Below are 23384 nucleotides of genomic sequence, written 5' to 3'. Positions count from 1 at the left end.
GATACTAAAAAAGCCCTACAGAGATTTTTTCAACTACTGTCTTTAAGTTCAAACATCATTTTAGGCAAACGCAATGAGTATTTTCCCCCCACAGGTTTTATTGAAAAAGGGATTTTACAAAGGAAGTTTGACAAGCAGCTTCACCTCAGTAAACAATGCAATAAAAACGACAAACAGAAATCTCTGCTAGGACGGATTCTGGACCAACAAGAGTCCAAAAAAGTGGCTATATAATACACCATACATACAGTACATATAAACATACATGGACACAGAGTTCATTTTACAGCATGTTGACAAATTATGTACATCTGCTTAAATATTATTTATCTGTCTGCTAATTTCAGTGTAGCACTTGTGAAATACTGTGAATAACCAGCATGTGAGGCTGCTTATTACTCAAGATAAAGGAGTCTTTTCAGAAGACAGAGCACAAAGGCACTGGATCCAAAATCAGGTCTTTAATAACTCAATGCACTGAAGTAAATCTCATCACAACGCTGTCATCGCTTTGTCAATTTCTCATTTCAAATGTCCAAAAATAATAATATTTCAATGATTGTTTTCAAGCTGTAATAGAATTAGCAATCTATATTATGCATTCACGCACGCACAGTCCAGAACACTGTTACTCCAAAGGGATTTTGTTTTGTCTTAACAATGCATTTGACAACTTTTAAACTACACAAGCCACTTCTGTCAGATTTATTCCAACCCTGAGCTCTGTCTTGTCTTCACTGTGACTTTGGAGCAGTCACAAGAGGCCTGCCATTGAATAAACATGGTAGTAACTTTGCCCTGATGCTCTATAAGCTGCTGCTCTTTAGTTGTGACTTATCTGTTTATCACCTTCTCCTCAGTCGTCAGGAATGCGCTGCTAGCACATAAACATCGACCCTTTGCCAGACAGAGTCTCGCAATGCTTTCGGTTAGAGTGCCTTTTATAAAAGAGTTGAACTAGTTGAGCCGGTATGGTAGCACGAAACCTCTCGCCACAAACACTGAGACGCAATCTAAAGGTGCTACTGTCTTTAAAAAGGTGACTCAAGTTGTAAAAGTTGGGATGGAGCGCGGTGTCCTGCATAGATCTAAAGGGCGGCATTGCAAATAGAAAATAGAAAAACTGTTTAACCAGCAGTCAGTCTGGCAGTTTGCTGTAAAGGTGGGGGGGGGAAAAGTGCAATGCAGCTGAGCGTAACACCTAAACCTGACATGCAGACACGTAAACGGTGTTGCTGTAATACATTCTCAGAATTACTGCTGCTGTGGTTTGAGGACTAAATCTGAGTGCTGTGCCGCAAGCTGTTACCCCCACCGTCCACTGCACATCCAGCAAAGATGCCGTTGATAGCCAAATGGCATCTTCACCAGGGGGAATGTTTTGGCATGCATAGCTGGGCAGATTTGCACTGACAAATTCCCTGTTATAAACCAATTCAGGTCCTCAAGGGAGAAGTGCAAGGATATACAGAAGTGTGGGTGGCCGCAAGAGACAGAGGGTGGTGTGCAGGAGGTCAACCGAGGTCAGTGGACGTCCCGCTGATGGCACGGAACACATGGAGGGAGTTCTGTAGTAGCGATCGCATCATATCCTCCGGGTATATCTGGGGTCGAAGCAAAACAAAAGCACAATCAGTGTCAGACACACACTTTGAGTACTGTGAGTTCGTGTTCTTCACATGCAAGCTGAGTGCACACTAGAGCTGGACTTTATAGTACTGCACAGTGGCCTACACCACAGTGGGTGATGGTGCACCTGCATCGCCCTGCCCTCACCAGAGACTAAGATCAGAATTTTGGCCATAATCTTCAACAGTGGAGCACTTTTTGTCAGAATGTACTGAGTCAATGCGCAGACTGTGAGAGATGTGAAAATGGCGTAAGTCTGCACTGGCAGAATAATGGCTTAATGGCACTGTGAGCAAGCTAGATACATTTACAGGATAAAACATTGTGTTTAACGGATGCATTATTCTATGGTTGATCAATAAACTGTGTTTATGAAGCATATTAATTCCAAGCAGCAAAAACACAGTTTTTGTGTACTGTGTTGCCACAAAGTGCAGATAGTTTTCTGAGAAGGTCATGCAAGGCAAGGCATTTCATTTATATGGAACCAAACACTACAGTCATTCAAGGTGCTTTACAAGAAAAATGAAAAACAAAAATAACAGGATTTTAAAAAAAAAGAAGACAGAAATAATATAAATAAAAACGACAATGGTAACAATGATGGAACAGCTACTCGGTTAGTTGAAAGCAATAGTGAATAAAGCTGGTTTAGCTTCTTTTTATTTCAATGGATACAGTTGGAGAAGACCTGACCTCAGTGGGCAGCTGGTTCCAGCTTTGGGCATCACACTGGCTAAATCACCCCATTTAGTTTAAGCTCTGTGACCACTAAGTGACCAGATCTTGGAGATCTTAGAAGCCTACCACATCTGTATCTTAGACATCTTAGGCATACATTTAACAACCAGTAAAAATTTATTTTTATTTTTTATTTAAAATAAAAAACTTTAAATTGAATTCTGTATTTTACTGGAAGCAATGCAGGGAGCTGAGAATTGGAGTGATATCCACTCTCTTCCTGGATTTTGTTAAAATTCTAGCAGCACAATTCTAGGCTAACTGTCTAGTAGTCTTTTTAGCCAGGCCAATAAAGTCAACTCTATAAGAAATAAAGGCATGAATGAGCTTCTGTAGATCTTGCTGAGGACATAATCTCTCAGTTTAGCTACTTTTGTGAGATGCCAAAAAGCTGATGTAGTTACAGCCCCAATACGCTCAGTGAATCTAAGGTTCTCTTCCATGATTTTTTTCCACAAGCTGCAATCGTGTATCCTTGTGTCCAAATAGGATAATCTCTGTTTTGTTTTCACTTTTTCAAGGCACAAACATAGATAGCCAAATAAATCTGAGTATCATCTGCATAGCAATGATAGGCTGACTTGTATTCCTGAATGATGTCACACAGAGGAAGCATACAGGGAGTGCAGAATTATTAGGCAAATGAGTATTTTGTCCACATCATCCTCTTCATGCATGTTGTCTTACTCCAAGCTGTATAGGCTCGAAAGCCTACTACCAATTAAGCATATTAGGTGATGTGCATCTCTGTAATGAGAAGGGGTGTGGTCTAATGACATCAACACCCTATATCAGGTGTGCATAATTATTAGGCAACGTCCTTTCGTTTGGCAAAATGGGTCAAAAGAAGGACTTGACAGGCTCAGAAAAGTCAAAAATAGTGAGATATCTTGCAGAGGGATGCAGCAGTCTCAAAATTGCAAAGCTTCTGAAGCGTGATCATCGAACAATCAAGCGTTTCATTCAAAATAGTCAACAGGGTCGCAAGAAGCGTGTGGAAAAACCAAGGCGCAAAATAACTGCCCATGAACTGAGAAAAGTCAAGCGTGCAGCTGCCAAGATGCCACTTGCCACCAGTTTGGCCATATTTCAGAGCTGCAACATCACTGGAGTGCCCAAAAGCACAAGGTGTGCAATACTCAGAGACATGGCCAAGGTAAGAAAGGCTGAAAGACGACCACCACTGAACCAGACACACAAGCTGAAACGTCAAGACTGGGCCAAGAAATATCTCAAGACTGATTTTTCCAAGGTTTTATGGACTGATGAAATGAGAGTGAGTCTTGATGGGCCCGTGGCTGGATTGGTAAAGGGCAGAGAGCTCCAGTCCGACTCAGACGCCAGCAAGGTGGAGGTGGAGTACTGGTTTGGGCTGGTATCATCAAAGATGAGCTTGTGGGGCCTTTTTGGGTTGAGGATGGAGTCAAGCTCAACTCCCAGTCCTACTGCCAGTTTCTGGAAGACACCTTCTTCAAGCAGTGGTACAGGAAGAAGTCTGCATCCTTCAAGAAAAACATGATTTTCATGCAGGACAATGCTCCATCACACGCGTCCAAGTACTCCACAGCGTGGCTGGCAAGAAAGGGTATAAAAGAAGAAAAACTAATGACATGGCCTCCTTGTTCACCTGATCTGAACCCCATTGAGAACCTGTGGTCCATCATCAAATGTGAGATTTACAAGGAGGGAAAACAGTACACCTCTCTGAACAGTGTTTGGGAGGCTGTGGTTGCTGCTGCACGCAATGTTGATGGTGAACAGATCGAAACACTGACAGAATCAATGGATGGCAGGCTTTTGAGTGTTCTTGCAAAGAAAGGTGGCTATATTGGTCGCTGATTTGTTTTTGTTTTGTTTTTGAATGTCAGAAATGTATATTTGTGAATGTGGAGATGTTATATTGGTTTCACTGGTAAAAAGAAATAATTGAAATGGGTATATATTTGTTTTTTGTTAAGTTGCCTAATAATTATGCACAGTAATAGTCGCCTGCACACACAGATATCCCCCTAAAATAGCTAAAACTAAAAACAAACTAAAAACTACTTCCAAAAACATTCAGCTTTCATATTAATGAGTTTTTTGGGTTCATTGAGAACATGGTTGTTGTTCAATAATAAAATTATTCCTCAAAAATACAACTTGCCTAATAATTCTGCACTCCCTGTATACAGATTAAACAAAAGTGGCTCAAGAACGGACCCTTGTGGGACTCCACGCAGCGTTAGTATTTTCTGCAACTGAGAAGTATCAATAAAGACAAAATAATCTATATAAATAAATAATAATTATACCTTCAAGGTATGAACTAAATCATTTAAGGATTGTTCCTGTGGGACCAACTGAATGTTATAATCTAATAGTATGTTATGATGCACAGTGTCAAATGCTGCACTAAACTCTAACAGTACCAGGGTAGTTAGTCTGCCTGAATCCATATAAAAGCAGTTTCTGTGAAACCGATGAAAGCCTGATTGAAAGACATTAGGACAACAATTAATAATCATCAAGAAATTACTCATTTGATTTAAAAATACTTTCTGAATATTTTTAGTGACTGTCGCAATTTCTAACTCTGTTGTTCATTGTGTTTGGTTAGTGCTGCAACAAAACCATAAAACTAAAGAGTTCCTCTGCAGCAGAGTAAGAAAAGTTACTAGCCATTGTCAGGACATCAACACTGTGCACACTGTTACAGTGATGCATGTTCATAATAATGCTAAATTGCAATTAATGAAGTCAGTGTCTGTGCAAGACCTTTTAAAATGCTCCATTTCAGACTGTTTTTTGTTTTGTTTTTAAATCTTGGCTCCGTATGATGTCAGTGAGAACTGATCTTCTCAAGGACACAACTGCGGTTGTGCTCACAGAAGCCACACCCACCTGCTGTTGAAACTTTGTTTGAGAGAATCTTGCAATAAGAAGAAAGTAGGTTTAAAGTGAGAGTGCTTCACCAAGGCGCATGAGAAAAATAAGGATTTTTTTTTTTTGGCCTGTCCCGTTCGCTACTTTTACAATCAGAATTATTATCTAAAGGCCAAGAAAGATGCCCAATGGTGTTTTTCCCAAGTGAAAAAGGTTATGAAGAATAATGTCTTATCGATTTAAAATGCATGTCACTTTATTCATTTTATGAAAGATAAAATGCAACAACATGAAAATTACTTTAGCTAGCAGATATTCATCCAGGCAGTGTCGGAGCTTTCATAAATCAGAGGAAGGTCGTCGACAGCTTGGCATTACTATGATCTACTTGAGCCTCCACAGTTAGCGGACCTCCCCATATGGAAAAGAAATAGAAAAAACGTATAAAATACTTGCATAAGATGTGGCCTACTTCATATAGTGAATCATATAAGGCTTATATGATTTACTCATGAAAGTGGCCACTTTCTCATTACTTTCACATATTGTTTTAGTAAGTATCCAAAACATACATACAAGTCAAGGGATCTTACATCTGTTTTCACTCTTGTATGCTTTTCATACAAGTTTCGCACAAGACAGATACAAACTTTATAAGATATATATACATCTTTTCCATATGGGTCAACAAGCTATGTCTAGGAATATTTACAAAAAGGTGCAACAGTAAAGCAAACAAAAGCAAATATTTCTTTATTCCACAGATGATTCAGCAGTCAGTGAGGCTGCACAGCATCCTTCGGGTGTTCCCCAGGTTCGGGTGTCTCCCTTCTATATCACAGCCAGCTGTCGATGACCCCGCAACAACAGCACCTCGCCTCAAATCAACAGGATCAAAACTTTGACCATTCACTGCAAAACTATATTTGTTTTATTCCAACGAGGAGAGAAGCCTTCCCACTAAAAACACACCCATGTGACATAAGACACAGAGGTGACAGATGGCAGCAAAGTGGATGGTGTGTTTGCCTGTAGTCTAGTTTGCTTGGGAATAATTCAGATGGCAGTAGATCCTTTTTTTTAATTGGGATTCTGTTTTTACATATGCGGACACGCAAATAGTCAAACCTTAACCAGGACACCAGTGTGACTGTAAACAGGATTTGATTAAAGGCGTCTCTCATTTGCATTGCATTTCAGCGCCATCAGCAGCGCTACTGATGACAGTGTGTCCCAGTGTGATCTGACAAGTTTGTCAAAGGAGGAAGTAACTGTGTGCAAAATGTGTCTCATCTGCCAAACCACTTTTAACCTCTGAATGCATTATAAAGATCTTTCCAGCTGAATGCATTTTATTTGACATTAAACAAGCATTTGTCGGATCCATTCCTTTTAATCCCGTTTTATTTCTAATTAGGACCTGACTATTAACCACCCAAGTATCGATTGCTGCTGGAATGTTTTTGGGGATCCAGATAAATGTATTTAGATTACTTTTAGATTTAACCATAAGGTGTCTGGAAGAAATTAACCACAAAAGTGCACAGTCATCATTAGTGTTAATCAAACACATACTTAAAAAAAACAAAATCACACAGTCGCACATTACCTTGGGTTTTTCCTTAAAGCTTAAGGCCAGCATAATGGAGAGAAAAAGTCAGACCAGTTAGTTTGGTTACATCAAATGTCGGCAGGCACAAAAACAAATGAAAATGTGGCCTAACAATACCAACGGGATGTGTGGCAGCTGTGCAGCAATACATCATGACTTATCATTTACGGGAAGAGACGTCAAACTAATGCACAAATGCGATGAGCAACACCGACCAGTTTTTTCATGCATAAAAACTCATTTATCACTGTTACAGTTGCAACACAGACGTGTTTCACAAGAGCCGACTCATTTGGTTTTTTAAGCCGAACAGTTTTTGGTTTAGCCTAAATTCTACTGTCAAGGATTTTGAAGACCGTGCAACTAGAAGGCAAAGGACACAAGCAGTGTTCTGTAACGCTGGGAATAATTTTTTCTAGGAACTGTTTCTTCCCACTGTCACTCATCACATCTCACTTCCAGTTTGGTTGTGCCCAGTGGTGAAAATGAGGAATCAAAAGTATGCTTCTGAAAACCGCTCTGTGAGTTATGTAACCGAAAGGGTCAAATAATCTCAACATACGCTTTCACGAAATCAGGCCTGTGTTCATGAAACTTAACTAGCATGGCTCACGTTGAATGATAAGCGCACCAGCATTCCCGTTTATATCGAGCATGAAGCACAATTTTTCATTGTTGACCCTGACTAGGGTAACTCTGAATATCAGCCTAAAAACAGGCAGCTCGTTTGCCGATGTGGACATTTGCCCAGCTTTTCAGATATCCACTCTCCACACCGGTGCAAAATCCAGCACACAGGCATTGCAACAGGAAGTGACTTTTACACATGAATCTTTCAGTGTGTGTCCAGCATATAAAGGTTTAGACTCTAAGACAGACTCTTTCTGAAGTGAATTGGGATCAGTCCCTGGAAGTCCTGTTCTGACCTTTTACAGCTGCGTGGTTTCATCCTGCACCTGACAGCTGTCCAGCAACGACCCAGAAACAACCCACTGCACAAAGTCACTTTTGGACATACAATTTTGCTCTACTGAAGGGGTTATTTTATAACGGCAGGCGTCTATTATACTTCTAGTGTTGATGTCCATACAACCTCCGTGTTCGGGGTATTTATAGTCCAAACATGGTCGTTGTGGACGCCTTTTAAATGTCAAACTTAGACTCATTTTAGATATCGTTTTCGTAATGCTTCCACATGTATAGGCTCTGTATTCCCATGTTTCCAGATGGGCATGTTTATCCACGATGGCGCGGGCTCTTAAACTAAACAACAGTGAGCAGCTGCTCGGGGGAGCAGAAATGTCCTGAGCTTCTCACAGACAGTTTGCAAAACGTGCACATCGACAAAGACTGTGGAGCAGATAGTCCAGTTCATACAAACACACTCGCACGAACTTCTCGGACTTTCCATCACAACTCCTCCCAGTCCTACTTCCGATCACACACTCACTTCCTCTGACAAGACTCTTTACAATAAGACAGGATACCAACCTCACTAAAATAAAAACAAACTATATATAATGCAAATGCACTTTTGAACTTGTTAAACACATTGTACTCCTATTGAAATGAATTCCAACATTGTTCTAAATACTTTAACCATTATTATTTTATATTTTAACATATATTTCAAAGTTTTTAATATTAAAAAAATAATGAATCCCAGTTTTAAACTGGTTACAAACAAGTAAGTTGATTAATTAAAATAAATAAACCAGTTAAAGCAGGAAAATTAAAAACCACAATAACAAAAAACCCAACTCACATGTACTGAATAAATCAATAGGCTAACGCATAATAAATTGTGTTTGTTTATAAATAATCCGTGTTTATACATATCATGTTGTAAATGTAAATAAAAAGATTTTACATTAAAAATCATGTAAATTTCCTAACCCTGTCATAGATGTCCACATGATGTCCCAAAAAATTACCAAGTCCAACATTCAAATGTTGAACGTCATATTGACGTCCAAGTTGGGTCACGGCAGGATGTCCAATTTTCAGACCTTGGACGCCGTACAGATGTCCAGAATTGGTCATGGACCGACTGACCTGATACAGACATGATCTGTATGTCTTTCCGACCTCCATTATTTAATGGGAAGGTTCAAAAGACTCATGAGTGCCTTTGCTGCCTATGTCATCATGGGGCTGTTTACCATGATTTTGAAAATCAACATCAAATGGTGGTGCGGTGCCCCGATGCCTCGCAGGGAGAACATTTAGTACAAAGGCCTGACATTTTCATAAATGCCATTGTGCACACATTGTTGTATCTGGATATGATAGTGAGTTGTGGCTCACCACCAGATCTCACTTACCAAATGGGAATTTGTTCTGCTTCCCAAAAGTGATATTCAAGTTTCAAGATAGTGGTTTTAAGTCGGTTTAAAAACGGTAGACCAGAGCGTGTCAACAAAGTGCTTCTGTAGGCAATCAGAACAGGACTATCAGGGCAGGATCCAAATGTGGCAATAGAGCTGGAAGTGGTGCATTTCTGAACCATTTAATGACCTTAAAAGGGGATTGCAGCCAAATTTAAATTTGGTACTTTTTTCTTCAAACCTTTTTATGAGTGTGGTCATTTTGAATGCACCTGTGTGCACCGCAAGCGGAAAAATAAATTTTTAGTGAACTACATTTTGATTTGCCTTGCAGGATCCTCTCTGCCACACACCTCTTCAAAGCGGAACAAAATATAAAGGTTAAATTAATGCACTGTGGGATTTTCCCACTCCTAACACAGACAAATGACGTATGAGTTGCGCTCGGGGAAATAAAATTACCTGCTCGTGGATGATGTCCGACAGCTCTTTTACCATTTCTTTGAAATTGGTTTTCAGGCCCTCGTGATACTCAAACTGGTCCTCTTTGATCAGACGCTCGTTTATGTCCAGCGCCATGCTGCAAGCCTCGACAAAACGTCTGGAATCAGAAGCGAAAGACATTATGTCAACAAGTTAAAGTGAGGGTAAGCCAATAAGCCCCTTGCGATTTTTTCTACTCATAAAGCAGACATATACCTGAAAACATCCTTGAGCTCTTTTACTTTCTTGTTGCCGGACTGGTTGGATTTACTGTCATCCAGGAATGCTCTGGCATACGCCATGGGGCCTGCGTTCACCTGCAGAAAAACATGCCTCAAAATGTAACGCATTCTTCTTCTTCACTGATCAGTGCACGCAGATAACAACTGGTACATGCCATTCACTTTCTCAGCAGCCCCCAGCACGGTTTCACCACTATAGCTTCTAAACAAATTTAAAGCTTCTTACTAATAACTCGTGAATTTTCTGTCAGTCTGTTCATCTATTTTGACAATCTTTCATCCAAGCGTCAAACGTGGTGGGTGGATTGCAGGGAATACAAGTGACTTTATGACTGTCTGCAAGTGACATGTGTAAGGAACGTCTGTATTTTCTAACTATAAACAGCAATAAAACAGCTCTACTTGGCACTCTGCCCAAGTGAGTCATAAAATAAACACACAACAACAAACACATTTCACTATCATCTGAACGCACTTTCTCGTAAAGTGCTAACGCAAAGTTACTCATCAAATTTGGTGAAGCAGATTCTTACAAGATACCAGGAAGGTTGCACTCAAAAAAACTATTTACACCCAAAATGTTGACTTAATCTGATTACATGTAACATTAGCAATGGAATCTGGTAAATAAAATTTACTCTATCAGTATATCTCCAGTTTATGTCAAGCATACATTAAGAAAAAGTATCATTAAGAAAAATCATTAAGAAAAGCAGCAGGGCTGCACAATTAATCGAATTTTAATCTCAATCGTGATTTTGGCTTCCCGGAATTAAACGAACACGATCGAGCGATATTGATAATGCGTGCACCACCGACAGAAGGCGAAGCAAAAGCAAATCGAGCGCTCCCTCAATCGCCACCTGAAACGTGCTCGCATGAACACTGTGTTCCTTCCACTGTGTAGCGTTAAAGTTATCCTGAACCATCTGGATGAGGAATGCAACAAACTTCAAATGCTTAGAAGTTCTTTGATGTTCCACAAGAACAAATCATAAGCAAAGAGTGCTACAGGACTGTGTCTGCACTACAAAGCACCTCAGCTCATTCAACCGCCTGGAAGTATATGGCAGACTAAGAATGCACAAAGAAAAGAGAAGGAGCGTGGAGGTCGCTAACGTGAACTGTCCAACATCGAGTCAGATGTTCATGAAAGCGAGCCTGTGGCCATGTGGCCAAAGATAACTGTCCACCAATCACAGCGAGTAACAGAAGTTTCAGGAATTGTCAGCTTACTGGAAATAAGAGACGTTAACCTCACGGGCAGAAACAACCAAAATGCCACATGTCACAGGGCAAATGGAGAGGCACCTCAGAGCTATGAATTTCAGTCCCATCTATCACGCAGGTACAGTGAATGATGTACTTGTTTTTAGGAGGTGCACTCAGGTCGGGTGGATGAACACCTTATTTGCCCTGCATAAGAGCTTTAAAGAAGACCACAACAACAAAACCTGTTGTAAACATTCGAGCTGGACAAATGGTACATCAAAACAGCAGCCGCTTCACGAGCACATCTGTTTGAAGTCTTACTTCAGGTGACTTTAACAGGAAGGGGAACTGGAGCAGCGCCAGCCTGTTCTCGTCATCAAAAATTGCACATTTGTAAACAGGGGATCTATTCTCAGCATAGTAGTGGGAGTGTTTTGACAGAAACTCCTACATGAAAGGAAACCGCTTTAATTCCATTAGGGAGGTTGTGGGAAGTATCCATAGATGCAAAGCAAGGCTGGACGGGACATCCAAGGTTAAAGCTGGCAGACTGCCTGACCAGGCCACACATCCTATGTGGTGTTAATAAAAAGTGTGGCCGGGTCCAGACCGCACAAGAAACGATGACACACTGTAGTTGCTCAGTAATTACATTTGCAATGTAAACGTGATTTCTAAGAAGCCTTCAAAAGTCCTGCGTGTCTTCTCTGATGGCAAAGTCTGACTTCTTTAAAAATGTTAGCTGACTGTACAGACAATAAACTTTGGGAAATGTTTGTTTAGTGTGAATGGTTTCAGGAAAAGTGTGTTAGCCTCTGGTAAAAACTGCAATATTTAATTTAATAACTAATAGTTAAACTGCAAAAGCTAAAAGGAGACTGTTGGAGGGAGTTTCTGGAATCAACCCTTTGAATTTCCTTCGGTGATCTACAAGAGTGAAAACGTCAAAGACTGCAGCACAGCCTTGTTCAAGGGTAATGTCCACTGGGTGATTGTAAAAAATGAGGAAAAAAACACAAAGCCAGCAAAATTATCAGATTTTCAGTTTAGCACATCTTCTGCCTGGTTATCAGTTAATCTATTCCAAGAAAGAGCTCTGAGTCATCCTTAGATTTACAGCCTTATTACGGACAGAAACAAATGTCCAATGACTTCCACAGTAGGGAGTTCAGCCATGGAGCTGTGCTGTTACTTTGTAACTACTGAGTCAGTGAGGATTTCCCAGGTAACTGCATGTTTTCATCCTGTGCTCTGTATGACTGAAACAAACAGAGGAGGGTCAATCCCCTCCCATCAGCATTTTCACTCCAGAATGACACTTATAACTCATCATCATGTAAAAGACAGAAATACAAGTCAACTAAAGACAAAAAACTGAAATATCTATAATGACATTTATGCGTAAATCTTGTTATCTCAACTAATCCGAAGGTACCTATGGCCAGTCAACTGAGGTTTCACCCCCTACAGAAGATATGCTTAATAAGTTATAAATACTATTTTAGTGGGAGTGTGCAAGAAACGCCATAGAACAACAACAATGGACAGTATAGTAGGTGCGGGAGAGAGTACAACAGTGCAGCGTCTAAAGCGTGGAAGTACTGACATTACTTTGAGTTTGATTCTGTAAAAAGTGACAAAAACATTAGCATCTGCTGTTCACTCTGCGTGACAAGAAAACTTCTTTCTACAACAAAAAATTTAACTTCAAATCTGAGCAAACAGCTAGCACGCTGAATGTGAAACCCCTGGATCCTCCCACTGACATGACCGCTGGGTCACTGTGTCATGTTTCGGCTGTGTACAGGCAGGAGAAGGACCCAAACGCAAAACTCACGACAACAAAATTAAACTCAAAAAGCTGCTTTATTGCAGAATGGCATGGAAAACTAAACTGGGACATGGATGACTAACACACAGGGAAACACAGCCATGAGGGAGACTACGACACTGACAAAGAGAAACACAGGGCTCAAATACACAGAGGGATAACGAGGGAACAAGACACAGAAGGAGAGCACAGCTGGGAGTAATCAAGCTGGACGAGACAAGGGAAGCAAAGCTAGAAACACTGACATGAGACACGGACCTTCAAAGTAAAACAGGAAACACACTGACTGAACTCTAGACATGTAAACTTAACAGCAACTGGGGAGACAGAACATAGGGACCTGAAACATGGATACAAAAACGTCACAGTAGACACAACATGGAACACAGGGAAGCCATATTACAAAGCCAAAGAACTAAACCTATGATAACCATAACTGAGACCTAGGGAAACAAGAAACAGTACAACAAAGGACTCAAAACATAAACCATAATATAAAAACACAAGATCTCTTCAAAATAAAATAGGAAACATAATGAGACGCAGACATGACAACCAGAACTTGACAACGTAAGACACAGACATGAAACACATGAAGAGCAGGGGAGCCTTAACATGGGTTGGAAACACAAGGGGGAACTAATAAGCAAATGAACATAGGAGACCTAATGAGCTTAAACATTCTATAAACATCAAAATGAACTAAAACTCAAAACACTGGGTCATAAGACCCAGGATCGTGACACACTGGGCAAACCTCCGCCTGCCGCACTCCTGCTATACAGGTGAAAATAGATTTAAGAGCCGTTGAATCTTTGATTTTATTTATTCTCTGCTGTGTTTTACTCACATCTATTTGAAAGAGTGAGTATAAACACAAAACATTTTATTTTCTATGCTGGAATATGCAGAAAATAGGTTTAAATGTTAAAGACATTTCTTCCAGTCAGAGGCTGTTGCATATAATTTAATTTTTGCTTGATGCAATGTGCATAAAGTTAAAAGATTAAAACTAATAAAACAAGTTTTAAAAAGAGGCTTTTTCATTTGATTCAATTTTATATGATGAATTATGCAGAAAAAATAGAGCTGGGTTGAAAGGTCTATTGCTTTTTTATGTATTATGTATCATGTTTTTAAAAAGTAACTCAGCAATAATTTTGAAAATAAGTCATCAGTAAAGTAACAGGATTCCTTTCTTGGAGAAGTAATCAGCAATTGGTAGCTAATTACCTTTTTCAAGTAACTTGACCAACACTGGTAATCTGTAAACTAAAACAACACAGATTTTAGAATGACCTTTCTCTAAGATTAAAGAAAATCTGTGAAATTCAAAACAATTCATCTCCCTGCCTTATGTGGTGTGTGCTTCTGATAGCTAGAGATACAAAGTGATGAGTAGCGCTGTCTTGTACTGGACCTTTTTATTAGTTAAGATAGGCTAGCGCTTATCATTTCACTCTTCACAGAAAAACTAAGTGTAATAATAATAAAAGTGAGTGATCAGCTGTGCAGCACATCTGAGAAAGTTTACATTTTGGTGTTTTTCGCCTTTACCTGCACAGAGACGCAGCCCTGCAGTTTGAGCTGCAGCTGGATCATGTCCACTTCCTGGCTGGAGCAGAGCTTGATCAGCTCCGCCGTCCGTGCCTTCATCTCATCTATGGCCACATCTACCGGCTTAAGCTCCACCTGCTTCTCAGCCACCACCTCCACCCGCTTCTTCACATATGGGAAAGTGTTGGCAGCTAAAGACAAGAGCGCAGGCAGAACCTGTTAGGTCATGTTACGCTGCAGATACAACAAACAATGAAAGAAAAATCAACAAAAAAAGAGACAGTGACATGTTGTAGGGGTGAATTCAGGTGAATTCTTGTTGTCTGACATGCCCGAGCAGAAGTGGACATTGAACTTTTGTGTGCGCAAACGATGAGAGATACAAGCATTCAGCATACATAAACAGAAATAGATAAATAGATAAATAAAAGGTGCTCTTCATTGCTCAGAGGAGACTAATGTCCAGCTGTCACTTGCTACAGTAACCAGCTGTTAATACAGTTCAGTATTTATTGATAATTCAGTAGGCAGACGTGCAACTACAAAAAAAAAAGACCCATGTTTCTGCACACTGCTACTAGGTGTTTTTTTTGCCTTTGAAATGTGCAACGGCGGTAACGAGGAAGAATGTGTTACTAATGTGGCGTATCCACATGCAAAACTCTGTAAGACGTTCTTCTCGTGTTTGCTTTCTAAACGTGTTCTATGTACTTATGAGGACGGTCCTCCTCTTGCACTGCTCCTCCACCCCGCCGTGCTTCTTCCCCGACAGCGTGTAAGGCGTCTCGAACACGAAGCGGCTGATGTTGTGGCACTTCTCAAAGTCCGTCTTCTTCTCTGGCGCTTCCTTCTCCTCGAAGTGGGGCTTGACAAAGGTCACTTGGATGTAGGCAAACTTGGGGTCAAGGTCTTTGGGGTTGACCTGCAGGCAAGCAGTCAGCAAGCTAAATGAGAATGTCATCCAGAAGCAACATGAAGTCTTGTTATTTCTCCCAAAAAAAAGAAAGAAAGATCACTAGATAACCCACTGAATTCTTCTGAAATCAAAAGCAGACAAAGAAACAGTCTTTAAAACCACCAACTGGGACTTCATTGAAAATCCACGGGGTGGAAACTGATCACTTTATGTTGGACAAATGATATTTTCTGAGTAAACACCCGAGTGTGGCTTCACTGCCAAATTAATTATTGCTATTTCTGCTACTTTCTGCTTTCCACAAAAACAGGAGCCTGCCAATTAAAGTATTCCAACCGTCTCCCACCCTTTCCTTCCTCCATTTATCTACTGTACCTTATTTGAGTCTTGAATTATCTTGACATTTTCTGGCCCAAACTTTTCCCCGTAGAGCGTCAGCAGCCGCTGGGAGATTTCGGACAGGCCGGTCAGTTTGGGTTCTTTGTAAATGTACTCCTTCCCGTCCTCCTCCTCAAAGAAGCCCTGTTCAAAATACACATTTATATTGGAAAACAACTTAAACAAACATTGCAAAACTGCTTAGTACTAGATTTTCAACTTTTTCTTCAATACAAATGTCCTTACTGATTAGTAAATCATCATAAAAGATGCAGTCACAGACCACATGGCGCATGCTGAAGGACATCACATTGTAGATGTTTGCTTTATTTTCCTCAAACTTCCTCAAATCTTGCCTATAGTCACTTTCTAACCGTTATAATTTATGACTGTTTTTACTCACAGCTTTGAATCACACAAAGCAAAGCTGAGAAACTGATTCACAGTTCTAAATAATCCTCAGTTACCTTCGACTTGGCCTCATTTATTCTTCTGAAAAAGTACTCTTTGGTTCCTCTTCCTTCAAGCCAAATGTCTGATTGGCTGATTGGCTGTCCTCACATAAATAGAAAGACTAGGCAGCAGGAGGGTGGGGCTTCTGTGCTCACAGATCGCCATATTAAAGACATCATATAAAGCCAAGAGGGAACAAACTGTCTGAAGCAGAACATTTAGCTTAGTAGTTCGCAGACCAGGGTTAAAGTCTGAATTTGAGACATTTTCCCAGAAAAGTGAACACACAATAATGTCTGACTACCCTAGAAATAAGGAGAAGCATTTCAAGGCCTAATTATCCCACATCGAACAATTTATTTCTTTTACGTTTAAAAGCATAACGTCTTTTTCCTTACATGGACTGGCTGGAAGATGACAGCTTCATTCAAATAAAAAAAACACAGAACATCTTGCTTTGTATTTATATAACTACAATGCTGAAATGTCCATCAAAGAGATTTGTACAGCTTGTAATTTCTTCCTGTTTGCTCTCCTGCACATGAGCACAGACAAATTAGCAGGCGTGCTGTTCCTGCTAACTGCCTGCTTTTGTAGTTTGAGTAAATAGATATTTGAAACCTCTGACACATGAAACAACTCTTCTTTTGCCTAATAGAGAAAAGCATAACATGGACACTTTTGAGGAAGCTCTATCTATCTAACCCAACTGGGATGGTGTCAGAACAGAAGAAATATCTGATACATCATTGGCTTCCCAGCCAAAGATAACATAGCTGTTAGCTTAAACATGTAAAGAAGCCAGAAGTAGCCACTAATAAACCTAACAGGCGAGAATGACCAAAAATAGCAAAGTTTTACACATAAGTCTGAGGACTCCCAGTGGGGGAAATAATTATTTGATCCCTGCCTAAATTGCAAGTTTATAAGTTACAAAGAAATGAACAGCGGCTAATTTTTATGGTAGTTTCATTTTAAAGGAGAGAGACAGAATATCAACTAAAGAAGTGAGAAATTAATTTGGATGTCAGCATTTTATTCTACAGTCGTGTCCCTGATGTCCTTTGACACATCTTTGGTCTTGCCCAAGGTGGTGGAGAGGTTAGACTGGAAGAGACGCATTACTATGTGAGATCCAGAGCATCTGTAACTGACTGACTGACTGAATGAGTGACTACTGATTGCAACCTGCGGGCACACAGCCAATCTGCGGTGGGAGCCAGAATTCTGTGTTGCAGGGGATCAAATGTTTATTTCCTTCAGTGACATGCAAATCAATAATGTGTTTTTTTCTGTGATTTTGGTCTCTCTCCATTAACATGAAACTACCACAGAAACTAAAGACGACTCTTCACCTCTTTGTAAGTGAGCAAAGAGGTGACGAGACTATTAATACTGTTATTTATATTGTTTGAATCATCACCAGGCCCCATATACACTCAACATTTACATTTCACACAGTCTTCGTGAGTGTGTGGGTGCTTTCAGAAGCTGCTTGTTGACCTCACCTGTCCATAAAAGGCCACTCTGAAATAGGTCCCGAGCAGCCTGCGGCCCGACTGGATCACCTCCATGATCTTATTGTACGCTCTGTGCAGAGTTTCGTACAGTCGGCTTAGTTTCTGGAAAAAGTAGAACAGATGCCATCAGAGCTCGCCTGTTGTTAGCGATTGTTTGTTTATCGCAGCAAGTGGGCCGTACACACAAAGCCGGCACAGGAATTTGAGTTATGCAACTCGGCAAAACACACACGAATTAAAGTCTATTTGTTTTTGTATACAGAAAAAAAAACAAAAAACTGCAAACCCACGGCTCAAGGAAGCAATTCTGTATATCAAGACAAACCAAAATATTATGAGCAGCTCTGCCAAACATGTCACTGCTACATCGTGTGACGCCAACCGTGACCTCCCTGGGCATGGACTCTGGACACCAGTCAAGGTGTCATGTTGTATTTGGTTAGCCGCTCATCCCTGATGTAGGTTAACTACTGGAACGTCTGTGGATCAGACTTGTTCCAGCACAACCCCCAGTAGACTAACGGCGCCAAGAAGGCATTTCTATTTCTGAGCCGCACACACATCCAGTGCAGGAGCCAACGCACTGCACACATTGTCATTTTGACATTTGGTTCATGCTGTTTTTCAATGTTGTTACAACATGTTGCCGCAGTGGAGCACAGTAAAGGCCGATATGACGGAACCGGTTAAGCAGGTACTTAAAAAAAGAAAAGAAAAGAGTGGGATGAAATGCTGCGAAAGACCTCCTCCATTCAGAGCAAAGAGCTGCTAAAAGCACAAAATATAACCAGATATACTCGTGAGAGAAAGTGTAACACTGGGCGTTTTGAAAGGTTAAAATGGTATTTGACAGACTGAAATGAAGTTATGAAGCAGTAAATAATCTAACACAAACACCAGTGGCTCCTCAGGATTGTAATGCTGACATCTCTGATTTCAAACTCAAGATGCTTCCTGCATTTTTTAATTGTTTTTCTTTAAGTTTTTAAACACACAGGAACGTTTTGGTGAGCGTTCACAGTCCTCTACCATTCACTGCTTCAGACTGGTGCGCACTGAAGTAAAAGGAGATGTTTCATGCATCATATGACTCTTCTTCTGCACAAAATGATCCCTATTAGTGCCGCCTGCTCCAGTCAGAGACGTTATCAGATGATGATGATGATGAACTGGTGGTAAAAATCGACAGAGAAGATAAATATAACAGTGAAATGCAACACTGTTGCAAGCAAGACAAGAGGTTAATGCAGCAGGAAATTGTTAAACATGAGATTTAAAATAAATAAAAAGTTTCTTTTTGTTATAGTTATTTATGGCAGCTTTCTTAGTCACAAGGGGTCATCACAGCAGGCAGCTGCCACTTATTTTTGTGCCAGATTCCCTTCCTGCCACGACCCCGAAGAGATCTGTGTCACCTCAAACTGTGGCAAACTTGTAAATCACTGAAGCTCGGGTTTATTATCAATGCGCTGATATTTGTTTCTGATCAGAGATTAAAGGTCACCAATAAAACAAGTATCCTTGGTATGCCTTCTAAGCAATGTTCCCTCTAAGCTGCGCACGTGCGCAATTGCGCACTGCTGGCACGGTCTCTGCGCACAGAAAATCTGCGTTGCGCACAAAAAAATCTAACCTGAATTTAAATTAAAATTAAAACTTTAACAATTCTGTTTTGCAGTGTTAGTAAGTGACTGGCTGCTCCCATATGGGATTAGAACGATGCCACCTTATCCCATAGTCCAGCCAATAATGCCTATATACGCAGCCAATCAAGGTCGTTGACAGACTATGACAGCGTCCTTATGTGCGACACCGGTGTTTTAGCTAGAAAAGCGGCGTGGCTGATGTGGAGTGAAGCCACGTTAATGACAACGTGTACAACCATTGGAGATGTGAGCAGGACAGACGGAACAATTGACGGAAAAAGTGTGGACTTTATACCAGTTTTTAAATTGTGTTGATCGGCCACGTAAAACCAGAGTTATGATAAAAAAAAAAAATGCAATGTTTGGTTTTCTTCCTGAATACTGTCGTTGTTTATATTTACTGCAGGCCGGTAAAAACAGCATTTAACAAGGAAAATGCTTGAAAGCACTCTCCGCTTGTGAGCAAAAACAAACTCCACCCCCTGTCCCTTTCCTATTCGTCCAAAAATGTACCATGTCGACCAATCAAAAAATGATATGGCAACGTGGCATCTAGTTGTTAAGAAACGGGAGGAAGTTTTAGGAGTGATGGCGGTGTTTTGAGATGTTTTGAGATGTGAGAGATTTGAGACATTCAGCGCAAATCTTGTGTAGTTAGTGTGTAGTGTAGTCAATAGTTTTGTTGTGTGTGTCAGAACAATGAGGCGAAAATTAGAGGGAACATTGCTTCTAAGTTCTAGCAGCTGAAATTCCTTAACAGCAGATTAGAATCACCTATAAAAACATGTAGGCATTTTCTGCATCACTAAATGATTACATGCGAGTTCCAGTAACCCTGCGATGCACAGTTTGCATTGAAGTCTTGTTTGCATTGAAGTCATTTGCAGTTTTGCACAGTTTGATATCACACTTAAAACACGCTTTTGAAAAGGTGTCATTTCTAGCTGATTTTAAACTGAAACTCTCCGTGTCAGGTCATGTCTTCAGAGAGCCACTTTCATGGCTCACAGAGTAACCCTCCAAATCCACTAAAGCTGCACTTGTCAAACCGAGATAGTCATCAACCACAAATTCTTACAGGGTGAGAAGGTGCGCAAAGTGAAAATATGCACTGTGAAGGGATGAAACGGCGTCCCGTTGTGCAGGTAAAGTTAATGAGAACTTCATGTGAAAGAGGACACTTCTGTAAATACAGGCCATTTCCTGACACTCACAGGAACACGGCTTTATGCACGACGGATGCGTGTAAGGATGATGTCACGCTACCTCATATTCGTGGCGCTTCTCATAAATGGGGATAACAAGTTTGGCGATGTGTGTGATGACTTCGTAGCGCTCAGCTTTCCACAGCGCGTCCACGCAGACCTCGAGGTGTTCCACCAACACTTCCTAAACAATGGCAGAAAAAGAAATGTCCTTAAAATGTTAACACTGATTCATAAAACGGGACCCATTATGCTCATTTCCTGTTTTATTTGTGGACTCTGGTAGAGTAGCTTTGCATCATTTACAGTTAGTACTGAGCCTTGGGGCAGCCCCTCAGTTCATTCTCTGTCTGAAACAAGCCAATTAGGCTCCTTCCCCTTCGCACCAAGTTTCTCCTAGATGGTTCACTCACAGCCAGTGTTGCATATGTAACATGACCAAATTAAAATTAAATTAAAATGTAAGGTTAGCTCCTCCTGCTAGAAGTCTTATTATTTTTAACACCTGTTTGTGAATGTTGACTCTTCCCATGACAGTAGCCTATTCAGTCTGACACGTCTTCACATCTTCGGTGCTGAAACATTTGGATCATAAAAATGTCTTATCTCATCGTATTATTTGAAAGGTCTAATATAAGTATCCACCACTGTAACGGTGCTGAACACACTGATTAGGAAACTCCATTTGTTATAAAAACAAGAAAACTCCAAATATTTTAGAAATCTAAAACTAAAAATTATGTTGTTTTTTATTAGATTAATAAACTGAATTCACAGTTTGAACCCTTTCACACATAGTGGTCACTACAGTGCTATTCAAAGGCTGTTTTCTGGTATTTGTGTCAGTGTTGATGGTGTACTCGCACATAAACCAGTACATTGGACACTGATGTGTCACTCCCAACACGTTCTCACTCCCATAGCGTAACATTTTACGCTAGGTGACAAATCGTTGGTATATTACACTTCCGGGCACCCAACACGTCCCTATATTACGAGATCGGAAACATGAGAACCATTTGGAATGAATCTACACCTGTATGTTGGTTTTACTTAAATCAACGGGAGCATCATTCTACTGGATTTCTACCTGTAACCCGGCGTGTATCATAAGAACCTGTCACGCCATACCCAGCAACCCACTGGTCAGCCAGTGGACATGTAAAAAACTCTTTGAAACATTTTTTTCATGCCTAAAGACGAATAAAAATACTTAAGAAAAGAAATCCTGATTGAGGTCGTCATAATTCATGCATGAAAGGGTTGAATCCAAATTTGTGTTGAGCACAGTGGGTCCTCTTTAACAAACACTCTACAGTAGAGATGGCCAAACAGATTTTTGATGCTTTGCTTGAGAAACATAAATCCAAGTACAAAATTGAAAAATAAGCCGTTTATTTTTGTTTCTGTTTGATTTGAGGTAAAATGACTGTTTAACTGGGTTGTCGGGCTGATTTCTATATCTTCAGAAAACGTTAAATAAGCATTTTTCCTGAACAGGTGCCACACCTCAGTGTAATAGACATCCTGCATGCCGGCGTCTTCCTTCATGGCAGCTTCCTCGTCGATGTTAAAGGTGATTTTCTTGAAAGCTGCCAAGCCACTGGGGAACAACTCTGGTAAGCAAACAGCAAAGATGAGTGAGGAAAACAAAAAATGTTTCACATAAACCTCCACTAGGACATTTTCTACAAAACACATTTCTATTTATTTATTTATTTATTCCCCCGACAGGTGTGGCAGGTGTTTTTGTGACACTGAGAACTCACGAAAATCCACATAGGTGTGAACCACAACCAAATGAAACACATGAAAGGTGGATATTCTTCGATTCCCAACATGCTGTAACTGCCTGGTGATAGTTAATCTACCTGATGGAAGGTAGCTTCAGTTCATACATACCGCTGCCTCTGGACTAAAACCTAAACAAATTTTCAGAGATAAGCTTTGTCGTCTACCAGCTGTTGTCAGCATATCCACCACACATTTGTTTAGCGGATTACAGAGACTTACAGCCAGTTTTGCATAAGATAAAGATACCCTAAAAAATAACGTACGGCATTGTGAGAATTTGCTTTTGTGCCTCCACTGTGCTGTGGAGTGTTTGCACATTGTGACAACAGCGAGCCACAAACAAACTGCCAAGTATATCACCAGGAGGTCCACAGTAACGGCTGCTTCACGAGTTTCTAGCAGATCAGTTACACTAGGCACACAATGCCAAGAAGGATCAAAGTATTTCTTGTGTACAGAAGGACGGGGGACCTTACTTTTCCTGTTCAGGTATTCCGCAACCAGCGCAGCCACGTGAACATAACACATCGCAGCCTGTGGAGACAAGAAGAGGCCATCATGAACAGAACACACTGAAAAAAACTTTTTAACACCAGGGCACACTGTTTAAATGCAGCTGGCAATTGCTCAATAATATTTCAAGTAACATAACATCATTACACATGATTTTCGAGGCTGCATTTAATGACTTTTTGTGTTCAGTCATTCAGGCAGATATCTACAGCCACACCTACCACTGAAACGAAACTGTCTTCTCAGACTGTGCGAAATAGCTGTAAGGCATGAAAGCCATTTTTGACTTTCTCTTATCCTTTACTGAAGCATAATCCAATATGTTTCTCCACAGGAAGAGACGTAATGTGGAATAGAGAGTAGCTGAAAAGCTCAGCAGTTCTTTTCACTTTACTCATTTGACTGTATGTAAAAATGTTCGTCCTGTTGAAACCCATGTTGATAAACTTGACATCATTTG

General features: G+C 40.4%; 1 protein-coding gene across 3 annotated transcripts in view; it reads right to left on the bottom strand.

The window, feature by feature from the left end:
- Positions 1–78: 78 nt before the first annotated feature.
- dock11 (dedicator of cytokinesis 11) overlaps positions 79–23384 on the bottom strand; it is an 85436-nt gene continuing 62130 nt past the window's right edge. For 2 of the 3 annotated variants that reach the window (XM_084924576.1, XM_084924579.1), the window contains 10 exons: positions 22888–22945; positions 22127–22233; positions 20679–20801; positions 17755–17868; positions 15791–15937; positions 15211–15421; positions 14500–14690; positions 9874–9974; positions 9637–9775; positions 79–1604 (listed from right to left, as the gene is read on the bottom strand). In XM_084924576.1, the coding sequence (XP_084780702.1) occupies positions 1515–1604; positions 9637–9775; positions 9874–9974; positions 14500–14690; positions 15211–15421; positions 15791–15937; positions 17755–17868; positions 20679–20801; positions 22127–22233; positions 22888–22945 (1281 nt within the window). In that variant the 3' untranslated portion in view covers positions 79–1514. Of the gene's footprint in view, positions 1605–6844; positions 6864–9636; positions 9776–9873; positions 9975–14499; positions 14691–15210; positions 15422–15790; positions 15938–17754; positions 17869–20678; positions 20802–22126; positions 22234–22887; positions 22946–23384 lie in introns of all 3 variants that reach the window. The other variant, XM_084924578.1, reaches the window with a different exon arrangement.

The sequence above is a fragment of the Perissodus microlepis genome, chromosome 3, assembly GCF_051167445.1.
Source record: "Perissodus microlepis isolate ML-2025 ecotype Zambia chromosome 3, ASM5116744v1, whole genome shotgun sequence".
Taxonomy (NCBI): Eukaryota; Metazoa; Chordata; class Actinopteri; order Cichliformes; family Cichlidae; genus Perissodus; species Perissodus microlepis.
Note: the sequence above shows the minus strand (reverse complement) of the source record. Positions and strands in the feature narration are given on the sequence as shown.